At 30.4% G+C, this 14169-nt stretch overlaps 4 protein-coding genes across 5 annotated transcripts; 3 read left to right on the forward strand and 1 right to left on the reverse strand.

Annotated features, from left to right (window-relative positions):
- LOC132941029 (uncharacterized) lies at positions 1 to 3605 on the forward strand. Of its 2 annotated transcripts, XM_061008877.1 has the most exons (6): positions 1 to 88; positions 190 to 345; positions 421 to 599; positions 683 to 777; positions 2022 to 2106; positions 2434 to 3605. In XM_061008877.1, the coding sequence occupies exon 6, from the start codon at positions 2449 to 2451 to the stop codon at positions 3529 to 3531; it is 1083 nt and encodes a 360-aa protein (XP_060864860.1). In that variant the 5' UTR covers positions 1 to 88; positions 190 to 345; positions 421 to 599; positions 683 to 777; positions 2022 to 2106; positions 2434 to 2448; the 3' UTR covers positions 3532 to 3605. The 2 variants fall into 2 exon arrangements, with proteins under 2 accessions (XP_060864860.1, XP_060864861.1); XM_061008878.1 differs by lacking the exons at positions 1 to 88; positions 190 to 345; positions 421 to 599; positions 683 to 777 and adding an exon at positions 1574 to 1708.
- LOC132940641 (proteasome subunit alpha type-6-like) lies at positions 73 to 2079 on the forward strand. Its single transcript, XM_061008355.1, has 5 exons — positions 73 to 88; positions 190 to 345; positions 421 to 512; positions 683 to 777; positions 2022 to 2079. Exons 1-5 carry the CDS (start codon positions 73 to 75, stop codon positions 2077 to 2079), a joined length of 417 nt encoding a protein of 138 aa, XP_060864338.1.
- Positions 3594 to 6827, reverse strand: LOC132941028 (pyruvate dehydrogenase E1 component subunit beta, mitochondrial). Its single transcript, XM_061008876.1, has 8 exons — positions 6594 to 6827; positions 6281 to 6340; positions 6003 to 6209; positions 5780 to 5887; positions 4884 to 4991; positions 4551 to 4731; positions 4251 to 4484; positions 3594 to 4173 (listed from the first exon to the last, which is right to left on the reverse strand). The coding sequence occupies exons 1-8, from the start codon at positions 6633 to 6635 to the stop codon at positions 4028 to 4030; spliced, it is 1086 nt and encodes a 361-aa protein (XP_060864859.1). The 5' UTR covers positions 6636 to 6827; the 3' UTR covers positions 3594 to 4027.
- Positions 6828 to 7076: 249 nt separating this feature from the next.
- On the forward strand, positions 7077 to 10556 carry LOC132941027 (endoplasmic reticulum chaperone BiP). Its single transcript, XM_061008875.1, has 5 exons — positions 7077 to 7298; positions 7425 to 7577; positions 8381 to 8612; positions 8676 to 10076; positions 10143 to 10556. Exons 2-5 carry the CDS (start codon positions 7441 to 7443, stop codon positions 10350 to 10352), a joined length of 1980 nt encoding a protein of 659 aa, XP_060864858.1. The 5' UTR covers positions 7077 to 7298; positions 7425 to 7440; the 3' UTR covers positions 10353 to 10556.
- The last annotated feature ends 3613 nt before the right edge of the window (positions 10557 to 14169 follow it).

The raw sequence follows: 14169 nt of genomic DNA on the forward strand, positions 1-14169 counted from the left end.
TTCAGGATAAATTGATTGATCCTAAAACTGTAACTCATTTGTTCCGAATTATAAATAAACATTGGATGCGTTATGACTGGAATGACTGGTAAATGAGAGTTCTAATTGTTGTGTATAATATTTTAACTTAAATTAATTTTAATCTTAAAAAATAACAAACATGAATTAAAATTATTTTTATTTTTTTAGCTGATGGTCATTCTCAAGTTTATAGAGCTAGAGCTGAAGCATGTGAATATAAATACAAACATGGTTTTGAAATGCCTGTGGAAACATTGTGTAGTCGTATGGCTGATATTTCTCAAGTATACACACAAAATGCTGAAATGAGGCCACTTGGATGCAGTAAGTAAAAATTAAAATAAATATTAAGTGTATGCAAACACTGTATACTACTTGAATTATGTTTTTCATTTCAAGGTATAATATTAATTGGGACTGATGACAGAAAAGGACCTATAGTGAACAAGACGGATCCTGCAGGATATTATTGTTCATTTCATGCTATTGCAGTTGGAACAAAACAAACAGAAGCTAATACTTAATTAGAAAAAAAATTGAAAAAAAAGAAAGAATACTCAAAAGATGAAGCTATTGAAGTATTAAAATTTTTAATCATTTACAATATAACTGTATATTTTGTTACATTTGTTTGACAATTTTTTTTTTAAATACATTTTAGTTGGCCATATCATGTTTGTCAAACGTTTTAGCTGATGATTTTAAACCTAGTGATATTGAAGTTGGTATTGTAACAACCGAGAACAAGCAATTTGAGTAAGTTTGATCCTGGTTATAAAAATATGTGTGTATGATACCAGAGGTTATCAATACCACAGAATATAACAATACCATTTGGAATCAACATTTCATTAGAATAAGTTTATCTTTTTTTATTATAGATTACTTTGTGATATTTTATCAGTTTTCACTATTAAAATTGTGAAATAACTAATAATGAATCTTAAGTGAATTCAATTTTATAATTTATAAAAATCTAATTACTAACATTTTGAAATGATACGAGTCACTATGAGAAATCTCAAAAAATTGTATTTTATATTATATTCCAACCAGATTTGATTATTTCCCTTAATTTTATTCTATAATTTATTGAAATTTGGATGAATTTCATAATTTTTAAGGGTTTATTGTACTCTCATGTGTTGTTCTAACGCATAAGATAACTAATTTAATTTACAGAAAAATCCATTTTAGGCTATTTTTAATAGCATAGATTCAACTTATCATTTACATTTTATAACAAGTCAATTCGATCTAAAATACTAAAATACTGTGTAAAATAGATTCTTCTAAACGTTTTATTTCCCAAGTTATGTATTAATTAGATGGTTACCACACGGCACACATGCGTATGCTACTTCTGTTTGAATAAAATATATATTTTTAGGTAATCCAATTTTCAATATCATAGTAAACATATTATTATGTTGTTTCCTTGTTTCCGCCTTACTTATTACATACATACCAAAATGTCCATTCAGCAGTTTCAATTTTATGTTGTTAGCTTAAATTAGAGTAAATTAACCAGTTATCCAACTGATCGATAAGAACATTATCTGTGTTCTGTTGTTGGAATTTTATAAGATTTTAATTTATGAATCTTAACTTACTTAAAAATGTAAAATATTGTTAAAAACCAACATGAAAACATAGATACTGTTCTTACCTTTAAATTTGTTAATAGGTAAATTCTCTCTAATATTAAAACTGACCCTTTGATTCATTGCTGAGCTTACATTTTGGTATGTTATACATTAGTAAGACAGAGCCAATACATATGGGTACTACTCGTAATCATGTGAAGCATTGGTAGACATTAGATATATTTATTAATATTTTTGAAGGGGGAACTAAAAATGTTCCTAATGTTTTATTAAAATACCTAAGTATTTCGTAGGAAAGTATCGAATAATATTAAGGGGCTAGCCACTCTCCACCCAATCACTGAAAATTATCTGGAGTTACACATTTTAATAAGTATTTTTTTTTTAACACAGGGTCTTAAGTGAACAAGAAGTAGATCGTCATTTAACTCAAATTGCTCAAAGAGATTAAGCAAGTACATTCAAAATAAATCTGAAGGTATAATAATATTGTATTATTTGTCATGTAACACATAAAAAATAAATAATAATAAAAACAATAATTCATGATTTTGAATGGTAAATGTTTTCCTTTCCAATAGATTAATGTGTTTTTTTTTTAAATAAAAATATTTGTATTTTTTATAATTATAAACAGCTTAATATATTTTTATATACTGGCTTTATATAACCAACCAAACAATTATCTAGTGTATTTATACAATTCAGCTATGATTGTTTGTTTGTTTTATTTTACAAATATTAAAATAAAATCTTTTAAATAATCTACTACTCATAGTTTATACAATTTATTTTTATTTTTTAGTAAAAATATATCAAGATGTCTGAAAAAGACTCTGAGAGCAACGATAGATCTAGTACTCGTTCTGGGATGAGTCGCCAATCGTCAATGTTTGGAAATCAGATGGATAAAGTCGTCTGCGTTGCAAATGATGATTCAATCAACATCGAATTTGTATATTATACTGCAATGTTAAAGAAGTTTGCACCCAACTTGAGCAAAGAAAAAGATAAAGAGAAGGTTATACCATGGATCAGGAAACTATATGCGGCAGAATATGCTACAGAGTTCTTTAAAGTTAAGCGCAACAGATATCTTTTCAACATGATTTTGTCTATTCTCAATGATGAAATGTATGGTGTTTTTAAGTCGATTCCCCCTATTGGTCCCCTAAAGTCACCAGAAAGTTTTACAATACCTACTATTCCATTGGCCACGTGGGAAGCTGATAACATGTGGGAAGAAATGTTAAAGGACGAAGATATTAACCCATCCATTTGTAGCATACACGACAAATGTCCAGAAGAAGAAGAAGAAGAAGATGGCGACGACCCTGAGGTAGTTATAGATACAACAAACATGTCTCAAGAAGATAAGGACCAGTTGGCTGAAGATGCAAATGTCAAAAAGAACGGTCTAAAGACTAATAAGAATAAAAAAGAATTGTTCAGTTCATTACTTGATTGGGAATTTCAATATCTCCTTCATATTGCTCGACCTTATGCTGCCCTAATGACTACCGTACAAGACAAGACCAGAGTGGCGAAATGGTTACAGAAGTTGTGCGGTGTACGCATGGATATAGCGTGTTCACAAATGAAAGGTGTGCGGAACGATTATATGATGGCACTACTGGGCTACTTATACGATTTGCGACTTACCGGACCGTTTGAACATCCTCCACCTGATGGACCACTGGAAAATTTAGGAAATGCTATGGAAAAATTAAAAGCCGATTATCCTTTAACTGTACCCACACAGTTTGATGTTAATGAGTTTTTGTCTGACCAACCGAAGCCAGCTGACGGAGGTGCCTTTTGTTACATTGCCATTAGTGGTGATTTACAAGCAACAAATTTAATAAAATCAAAACCAGTGCAAACTAAAGACTGTCAAAAATAATATGACAAGTATGATAAATATAATTCCAAGATAATATACATGTTATATTGAATAAACAATGATACTTGAAACAATGTCTTATTTTATTAATAACGCTTTACAATAAATTTATAGATTTTAGTAAATTGAGATAAAATATCATACATTATGTCTATGAAGCGCGTGATATCAAATGTCTTGAGATATCTAAATACCTTATAGACTATATTTCTTATTTTTATAATATTATGCTCACAGTAGTGTGTGGAAATCAGGTACAATGTCACCATGATTTAAATACAATATTAAAAAATAATAATAAATTATAAAACTGTTACCTAATTTTGTTTTATTTTATGTTGTAACAAATTAAAATAACAAGAAAACATTAACACAGATTTTAATTCAAAACATATATGGAATTTAATTATTGGTCCTACAGTTTTATTTTCAATTAAATTGAGTAGGCCAAATTGCACCTAGATATTAAATCAGATTTTATTTGTTGCATTAAGATTTAAACACCTAATAACTTTTTAGCAGCATCAACTATATTGTTTATTTGTGGCAATGCAGCAATTTCCAATGATTTGGTATATGGCATTGGAACATCTGCACCGGTCACTCTTATAACTGGTGCATCTAAGTGATAGAAAGCCTCACCTGAAATAAATAAACAATATTTTGTTCAAATCAATTCAAAAAAATATAAACATGATAATAGCAGTTTTATATCTTACTCTCCATAATTTGAGCAGCTATCTCTGATCCAATACCAGCATATGGCCATCCTTGTTCTATAGATATAATATGATTTGTTCGAACCACTGATTGTATAATTGTATTAATATCAAGTGGTCTTAATGAACGCAAATTTATAACTTCTGTCTCAATCCCAACTGAAGATAATTCTTTTGCTGCGTCCAAAGCTAATTCAACTCCTTTGGAGTGTGCCACAAATGTGATATGGTCACCTTTAAATAAAATTAAAACAAATAATATTAATTCTTACCAAAAAAACATAATAATTTAAGATTTACCCTTTCTTTCAATCTTTGCTTTTCCAATAGGTAGTACAAAATCTTTGTCTAATACTTCATCTGTAATTGGATATTGATTACCATATAATAATTCATTTTCTAAAAACACAACCGGATCTGGATCTCGGATTGCTGCCTTTAACAATCCTCTAGCGTCCTCAGAACTGTACGGAGAGATAACCTAAAGTAACAAATTAAATGTATTATAAATTATGATATATTATACAACTATTTATAACTAATATTATGTATATTAGTATATACCCAGTTTCAAAGACACTGAATAAATAGTTATCTAGGCAAACAGGCATTGATATTAATAAATTGATTTACTTTTAAGCCTGGACATTGACTGTACCAAGCTCCGAAACATTGAGAATGTTGAGCAGCCACACCAGCTGCTGCTCCATTTGGTCCTCTAAACACAATTGGTACATTTACCTAAAATTAAATTTTTTCAAATAGAATAGACTAATTCAAACTAGTATGTAATACCTTAAGAAGGTATCAACCCACTATTAGTTTTCTCTCTCTGAAATACGCGCAACATGGACAAAATGCATACATGCAACATTTTTTTTATGGATTTTGAATTATCTAAATGTAAAATAATAATCAAATATTATAGAGTAAAATTTTGAAAGTTTTGATCAATCAATTCTACAATTTTTAGAAGATGATTTTACACTATGATAATTTAAAAAACAATTTAGTCTAGGATATGTTCGTCTTAGTTGAGCAAGAGTCAAAGAAAGAAAACAAACAGTGAGACTAAGCCCGGATGAAGGGGGTCATGGCTCCAGCCCTATAATGTATAACAAACAATAGTGGCCTTTGGAGCCATTCAAATTTTATTTACGTTGTTTTTGTACGAAAGGATGTACAGTCATCAGTAGAAGTCATATACTCATAAAACTTGACAATTGGCACTATTGGGTGTTGCAATAACATTATCATAATGGGGAATATTAATGTTTATATGTTAGTGTTTTGTTTTACAAATATAAGTACTGAAGACGTATATTATTAATGTTACAATATCAAAATTTTTGTTGTCTTTAAAATATATTTATTTGTGGGTCACCAATATTTTAATTATGTATATGGGCTCCTAAAATTGTTTGGCCCTCGGTCCAAAATTATCCTAATCCGGGCTTGGAGGTTGCACCCTATTAAAATAATAATAATATTCAGTAATTTGCTTATTACAAAATTATTAATTTTATTACCATGCCAGCAGACATGTAAAATGTTTTTGCAGCAGAATTAATAACATGGTCAATGGCTTGCAATGAAAAGTTGAATGTCATGAACTCACAGATTGGTCTTAAGCCAGCCTAAAAACAATAAAGTAGATGAATAAGGAACTTTCCAATATAAAACACAATAATTTCTACATAAAATAATGGATTTTTAAAGTTGAAAAATTATTACTTAAATTAAATGTATTACCATTGCTGCTCCAACAGCAATTCCAGCAAATCCAATTTCTGTAATTGGGGTATCAATCACACGTTTTTCCCCATATTTTTTGTACAATCCCCTAGAAACTTTATAAGCACCATCATACATTGCTACTTCTTCACCTAAAATGAAAACCCTTTCATCGCGTTCCATTTCATCATCCATTGCTGAATTCAGTGCATCTCTAACAGTCATCTACACATAGAAAATAATACAGCGGACAGTAAAATCAATTTTTATTAGTTATATTATAAACCATAGTTTACCTGTTTATTAGCCAATACTCGAGTTGTGTTTAACGATCTCTTAAGTATTTTAACAGTGCTCTGAAAAAATTATATAATTTTACAAAATATGCTGCTAGAGATATAACAGCTCCATTTGCATGGATTAAATACATAGTTGTAAATATAAATGATAGTGACACAGGTTTTTTAAGAAATTGATTTTATAATATGGGATTTAAAATCAATAGACGACAGGCATAGCCCATCTAATACCGATATATATATATATATATAATCTTTGAATTTGGTAGTATCTGGGTGTGACATTGGAGTGAAATAACTTAGTAGTTACCGTTAAGACCGAAGACTTGTGGAAAGAAATCGTGAACGCCATTTTCGGTATTGTGGTTGCAAAAGTAAAATATTTACAACTGTTCAACACAACCGGCTAGAGACGAGCTGTGTAGGCGAAGAAAATCGAAGCTTCACCTTGGCGGGCAACACGAACAGATTCGTGAAGGGCAAGGGTTAAATTTTTATTCCACTTATACGGACAACGAAAACGTTAATCACACGCCAATATCATAACGCCATAACTTTAATAATAATAGTAATAATAGTAATAATTTGATAAGTGGTTACCGTATACCGCGTAACAATCCGACACTCGCGGTATACAAGTCGTTGAGGTTATGTCAGATTTTCGGATTTTTTTTTTTTACGCCTCTCCGTCATCAGACGTGGACCAATGAGAAGGAGACAAGTGATTGGTGGCCGACCAATAACAACAGCCCACATGTCTGTATAACTGTATATAGTTATGAAACGAAGGCACCAATTCGTCAGTTTTCCGGTGTTTCGTTTCTCATTCTTGTAGGCTTTGCGTTAGTGTTCGGTTATTCGTTATTCCTATTTCTTATTATTACTTCGGTCAGACTACTTGCACTTCGCCATCGTCATCAACGACGCGATTCCGGTTACAGTTCGATACACAGTTTAACTTTTATTTTATTAAACCCCCCGTCGTAATTCAATTCGATTTGCTGTCATAGTTTTGGTAAATATATTTTGTTTGCTGTTAAATATCTCTTGGTATTTTTCGAATAACGAAATTAACTTTGATAATATATCATTGTGAAAAGCGGATAGAAACGATACCTAACTGTTTTTTTTTTTTTTACAGACTTCCAAACCTGGGCATGGACCACCGAAAGTCCATTTGTGCTTTTTGGGCACTGTTATTCTTAGTCAGCCCTATTGTGTCTAAAGAGGGATCAAAATCCAAAGATGAACTCGGTACTGTTATTGGAATTGATTTAGGCACAACGTATTCATGGTAATTATAACTCATTAATTTGTTGACTTATGTTAAATTAAATTAATCCATTTATTTAAATACCGTTTTGATTTATCTGCAATACTAAAACTTTTCACATTTTGGTGTTACTTTAAATAAACATTTCTATAACTTTGCCATCAAACCATATGCTAGGTTAATAAATAATTAAATATTTAATTAATAGGGGTTATTATTTAGTTATTACTAGTAATTCATTGTTTTATGCCATCTATAATAAATCAATTCTATTATTGAATAGGCGTCTAACTTTTATTTTGACACTTAACCTGAAATAAATCTGTGACATCATCAAAAATATTGTACAGGTGGCGCATTATGAAAACATGGAATTGGATTATTTTTTCTTTTTAAGATTTTTATGTTCTCAATTCTAAATTTTCATTTAATATTTATAAGCTAGGAGGTATATAGTAATGATTTAAATTTGAAATAAAATATTTTTTTCAGTTAACCTAATTATTACTTAGAATCAGGGATTTTTTACAACTGAATATTAATAAGTTGTACCTTCCTAGTCAATAAATTTATTTGTTCTTGGTGTTATTTAAATGGACAAATATTGTTGGAATTCTTAAAATGTAGATAGGTACTTGTTAGTATTAATATATTATTATATATTTATTTATTACTATATTTTTGTCTTTAAAATTTGGAAAATTGAACTCTTTTAAACTCTGGCATTTATTTTACTTTATTATATTGATATTATTTAAATGCCAATATAATTTTAATTTTTCACAATTTGAACAGTACTTATGTATTTATTAATTAACTTTTAGTGTTGGAGTGTATAAAAATGGACGAGTAGAAATCATAGCCAATGACCAAGGTAACAGAATTACTCCATCATATGTTGCATTCACCAAAGAAGGAGAACGTCTTATTGGTGATGCAGCTAAAAATCAACTTACTACAAATCCTGAAAATACAGTATTTGATGCTAAGCGATTAATTGGTCGTGATTGGTCTGATGTCAATGTTCAACATGACGTTAAATTCTTCCCATTCAAGGTAATTGTTTAAATTTATCTATTTACTATAACGGTATTCATATGTGGTGTTGTTGTTTTTTAGGTGGTTGAAAGAAATACTAAGCCTCACATTGAAGTTGAAACTATTGAAGGTACATCCAAAGTGTTTGCACCTGAAGAAATTTCTGCTATGGTATTAGCAAAGATGAAAGAAACTGCTGAAGCCTACTTGGGAAAAACTGTAACACATGCAGTCGTCACTGTACCCGCTTATTTCAATGATGGTCAACGGCAAGCTACTAAAGATGCAGGAGCTATTGCTGGTCTTACAGTCATGAGAATCATAAATGAGCCGACAGCGGCAGCTATAGCATATGGCTTAGATAAAAGAGAAGGAGAAAAAAATGTTCTTGTATTCGATTTGGGCGGTGGTACCTTTGATGTATCATTGTTGACAATTGATAATGGTGTCTTTGAAGTAGTGTCTACAAATGGAGATACTCATTTGGGTGGAGAAGATTTTGATCAAAGAGTAATGGATCATTTCATTAAGTTGTATAAGAAGAAGAAGGGTAAGGACATCAGAAAAGATAACCGAGCTGTTCAAAAGTTGAGACGTGAAGTCGAAAAGGCCAAACGTGGTCTTTCTGCTAGTCATCAAGTGCGCATTGAAATTGAAAGTTTCTTCGAAGGAGATGATTTCTCTGAGACTCTTACTCGTGCCAAATTTGAAGAACTTAACATGGATTTGTTTAGATCTACCATGAAACCTGTTCAAAAAGTCATGGAAGATGCTGATATGAATAAAAAAGATATTGATGAGATTGTATTGGTGGGTGGTAGTACTAGAATTCCTAAAGTACAACAGCTGGTTAAAGAATATTTCAATGGAAAGGAACCATCACGTGGTATTAATCCAGATGAAGCTGTAGCTTACGGTGCTGCTGTTCAAGCTGGTGTTTTGTCGGGTGAACAAGATACAGATGCAATCATTCTTTTGGATGTAAATCCCTTAACTATGGGTATTGAAACAGTTGGTGGAGTTATGACTAAATTGATTCCACGTAACACAGTTATACCGACAAAGAAAAGTCAAATTTTCTCCACTGCTGCTGACAATCAAAACACTGTAACTATTCAAGTTTTTGAAGGTGAACGACCAATGACCAAGGATAATCATCTTCTTGGAAAATTCGATCTTACTGGAATACCACCAGCACCTAGAGGAGTTCCACAAATTGAAGTTACATTTGAAATTGATGCTAATGGTATTCTGCAAGTTAGTGCAGAAGACAAAGGAACTGGTAACAGAGAAAAGATTGTCATTACCAATGATCAAAATAGGTTAACTCCAGATGACATAGAACGTATGATCAAAGAAGCTGAGAAGTTTGCTGATGATGACAAAAAATTGAAGGAACGTGTAGAATCTAGAAATGATCTTGAATCTTATGCATACTCATTAAAGAATCAAATTGGTGATAAAGAAAAATTGGGCGGCAAGGTAAGGATAACTTTTTTTGTTGATCTTTTTAAATTTTGTCTCATGTTTAATTTTTTCTGTGTTTAGTTGTCAGATGCTGAAAAAACGAAAATGGAAGAAATTATTGATGCTAAGATTAAATGGTTAGATGAAAATCAAGATGCTGACCCTGAACAATACAAAACACAAAAAACCGAATTGGAGAGTGTTGTCAACCCAATCATATCAAAATTATATGCTAGTACTGGTGGTGTTCCTCCTCCACCAGCTGGAGATGCTGAAAAAGATGAACTTTAAAAATGGAATAATTTATAAATTTATTTATTGTATATAAGACTGCTAAGGTTTTACTTCCTTTTGGATTATGTATGTTAAGCAGTTAGGTTAACAATTAGCTAATATATTTTTTTCTATGTATGTAATTCATCATTTTATAAATGATTCGAGTTATTTGGTTTTTTGTACAATAAACATTTAAAATCCATTTGATAACACCGTTAATTAAGCAGAATTAATTTTATTTTTGAAATTCTGGCGGCAATGTGTACAAATTATATTAACTATATTAAAAAAATTCATTCATTTGAAACAATAAATTAACATGTTACACTGTTTAGAAATACTTAAAAATGTATGATTAATTACCTTTCATGACAAAATAATAATTTTTGTTTGAGGTTTGTACTTAATATATTCTATATTTTTTATAGTTAAGTTTGGTCTTATTTATAACTGAAGGTTAACTTGTACAAGCAAATTATAGCATGTAAAGTGTTCATATTTGGGGGTTCCAATTAACCCTACTTCGGAATTTATTCTAGGTGTTTTTTTCAAATTTTTTTTTCTTTTAAATGTTGACAAGGTCTCTAGGCCATTTCGTTCAATACGGCGTGGTGGGTTATCGGGAAGTGTAAGAAAGGATAGGTATGTTTGATATTAGGGGATCATAATGGTTGAATGTGTTTTTTGTGAAATGGTAGGACTGTGGGGGGCAAGGCAAGCGAATGAATGGTTAGTGATTTTGAGGTCGGAGTGGAGGTAGAGATTGCTGACGTTTCGGTAAACTGATTCCTCTGAGCGTTTCCATTTTATGAATAAATTAGACTGTGACAACTGGGCGGGTACGACGTTCTTTCGGTGACGTGGTACATCCGTCTCGATCGTTCCATTACTCGTTAGTTCGTACACTCGTAACTATATAGTTTTACATTACAGTGTCAGGCGCTTGAAGGGGAAGGGGGGGGCGATTTCCCCCCACCCTAAAATAAGTCGTGAAATGTTCCTTTTTCGCTAATAGATAAATACATTTTGGTTAATTGTTAAAAACGGTATTCAAAATTAAAATGTTTTCGCCCCCCCCCCCCCCACGTAATTGACCTGAAGACGCCCCTGTATAGTGTTATAATAAATTAATGTAGATACCAAATGGGTACAAATACAACTTACCAAGTTCATGGGCGCAACTAATTGGGGGTGGGGGGTAGTACAGTCTTATCTGTAGCTTTTACTATATTTTTGAATGTAATAATTTACGTTTAACATTTAATATTATCTCATTTGAAAATGTTCCATCACAATAATTGTATTACTTTATATTTTCTAAACAAACATTTTTCTCTTATAACATTTTTGTAACAAAATTATTTTCGAAAATTTTCTTTTTATTTATTTAAATTATAGATTTATATCTTTACATAAATTGTCTCACTTAAGGGCACCGTTTTACATTTGTAATACGAAGACATCACATGCGGCCGCCGTAGCGTTTTCTTAACATAATATATGTGTTTATCCGTTCGATTTCGTGTTTTTGTTGTATTGGATGGGTTACCATATACGATAGACAATATCATTCATATTTCGCCTTGAACATTGCCGAAAAGGAAATGCCGTTTGAAGCAAACATTTTGTATCGGAATTTGGTGCAGATTTCTTTACAACCGACAATCAAGTGTTGATTTGTACATTTTTTTGACATTACGCATATTTTGAGTGTACAGCAAAAGTGTCCAACACCAACAAAATTCAACAATTTCAGAATACTGCCCTTGGGAAAATTACTAATGCTCCACCGTTTGTTTCCGACTACACCTTACATAAATTGACCTGTCAATTAAAACCGTGACGGAAGAAGCTACACGCTTCTACAAAACCTTACATGCCCGTCTACAAATACACATAAAACCCACTCATCGAAAACCCTATCCACCCAAACATTACCTGGCAACCCCAGGCGTCGTTTAAAAAGGAGCTGGTGCCGTGGCTTGTTAGGGAACTAATGTCAGAGAAGCAAAAAAAAAAGGTGGATAAGTGGATGTCACTCTGCTGTACGGTAGGTTACAAGTGGGTCACTGTAATGGATGGTGTTAAATTTGAATTCAATGATATAATATCATTGTATAAGAAAAACGATTCTGAGCGAAAACGGTCAGTCAGCCTAATATTACCAAGTATATTTGATGATATTATTGTGAATAAAGTAATTTATATATTTATATAACCTATTTACGTGGAGCCTTGTTTTAAATTTTCAATCCTTGGCCATAAAAGTTAAACATTTTATACATTTTTAAGTACAAAATAATTAATAAATTATAAATTTGATAAATGTTGTCAAAATTTGAACTTTAAATGCTTATAAAAAAAAATTGTGCCTATATATTTTTAATATTTTTCAACTGCTATTAGAACGATATATCAGGAGCATTATATTAAATTTTCACGCTTTTTTACCCAACAAATAAAAATTTATTGATATTTATAGAAAAAAAACTAAAAAAATTAAAAACTGACAATGTCCGTAAACAGCTCAAAAAGAGTCAAAATATTTTCAACATTTTATGGTGTATAGAAAATGCTAATATAACATTCAGTGAAATTTTCAAGTATCTACAGTCATTCGTTTTTTAATTACAATAAAATAAGAAAATTGTTACATGAGAAATCGAGTAAATATCAAATGTTGTAAAAATATAAATTTCAGACGCTCATAAAAATTTAATTTAAGTTTCTTCTAGACATTTTTTTTTTGATAAAGGTAGACAAACTTATGAGTAATCTTATATTACATTTTCAAATCTTAGATTTAAAAAGAAAATTTTTTATGAATTCTCATCAAAATAATTTGCTATTTTTCGTGATTTTTCCGTATTTTGTCAAAATTTGAACTTTAAATGCTTATAATTAAAAACTGTGACTAAGGATTTTTAATTTTTTTCATCTGCCTTTGAAACAATAACCTGGGAGCCTTCTATTAAATTTTCAAGCTTTTTTACTCAACAGATAAAATTTTATTGATATTTATAGAAAAAAAAACTTAAAAAAATTGAAAACTGACAATGGCCGTAAACAGCTCAAAAAGAGTCATAATATTTTGTAAATTTTATGGTGCATAGAAAATGCTAATATAAACATTCAGTCAAAATTTCATGTCCCTACGGTCATTTGTTTTAGAGTTACACCAAAAACCAAAATCGATTTTCTCGAAAACAGATTTTGCGTAAAAATTCCCGTTTTTCCTTAATTTTTCTTTTGTTTTTCACGTCGCTTGTGAAAACTACTGGGAAATTTTTACTTTTGACCCCCCAAAGTACCAACTAGATTCACTTTCCTATCAGAAAAGTTACTATTGAAGAAAATCCAAGCACTTTTACTGTCCTAAAAGGTGATGACAGACACAAAAATAAAAAAAAAAATAAAAAAATAAAAAAAAAACACACATCATTGTAGAATCAATACATTCATCGCTTCGCTCAGAATCTAAAATATATATATATATATGTAATATATAGTTATAGATTCATACAACATCCAGTCAAGTGCCACTAGTGGGTGGGTGGCTTCTTATCACGTGTTCATGTATTATTGTAACCCTCATCAAATATGCTTATTGTGCATCAATGTACAGATTGTGTATACTATTGAGTAAAATAAAAAAAAAATTAATTAATTAAATTATTAAATAATGATTCACAAATATCATAATATAATGTAATCTTGTTTGTTTTTAAATTAAATTGTTGAATAATGAATATAACATGTAAATAATAATATAGTAGATTTTGAACTGTTAGGGTTTTAAACTGTAAATATTTTGATTTGTTGGGATTTTGAC

Source organism: Metopolophium dirhodum, chromosome 3 (genome assembly GCF_019925205.1).
Source record: "Metopolophium dirhodum isolate CAU chromosome 3, ASM1992520v1, whole genome shotgun sequence".
NCBI lineage: Eukaryota > Metazoa > Arthropoda > Insecta > Hemiptera > Aphididae > Metopolophium > Metopolophium dirhodum.

Bases quoted from the DNA above. Each gene is read 5' to 3' on its own strand.
- LOC132941028 (XM_061008876.1), bottom strand. From the start codon at position 6,635: ATGGCGTTCACGATTTCTTTCCACAAGTCTTCGGTCTTAACG. The intron at 5,888-6,002 runs GTAATACATTTA...TATTGTTTTTAG, and splicing joins TTGCTGTTGGAGCAGCAATG to GCTGGCTTAAGACCAATCTG. The intron at 4,485-4,550 runs GTAAATCTTAAA...TTTTATTTAAAG, and splicing joins AGCAAAGATTGAAAGAAAGG to GTGACCATATCACATTTGTG.
- LOC132940641 (XM_061008355.1), top strand. The intron at 346-420 runs GTAAGTAAAAAT...TTTCATTTCAAG, and splicing joins AATGAGGCCACTTGGATGCA to GTATAATATTAATTGGGACT. The intron at 513-682 runs GTTGGAACAAAA...AATACATTTTAG, and splicing joins GTTCATTTCATGCTATTGCA to TTGGCCATATCATGTTTGTC.
- LOC132941027 (XM_061008875.1), top strand. From the start codon at position 7,441: ATGGACCACCGAAAGTCCATTTGTGCTTTTTGGGCACTGTTATTCTTA. The intron at 7,578-8,380 runs GTAATTATAACT...ATTAACTTTTAG, and splicing joins TTAGGCACAACGTATTCATG to TGTTGGAGTGTATAAAAATG. The intron at 10,077-10,142 runs GTAAGGATAACT...TTCTGTGTTTAG, and splicing joins AAGAAAAATTGGGCGGCAAG to TTGTCAGATGCTGAAAAAAC.
- LOC132941029 (XM_061008877.1), top strand. From the start codon at position 2,449: ATGTCTGAAAAAGACTCTGAGAGCAACGATAGATCTAGTACTCGTTCT.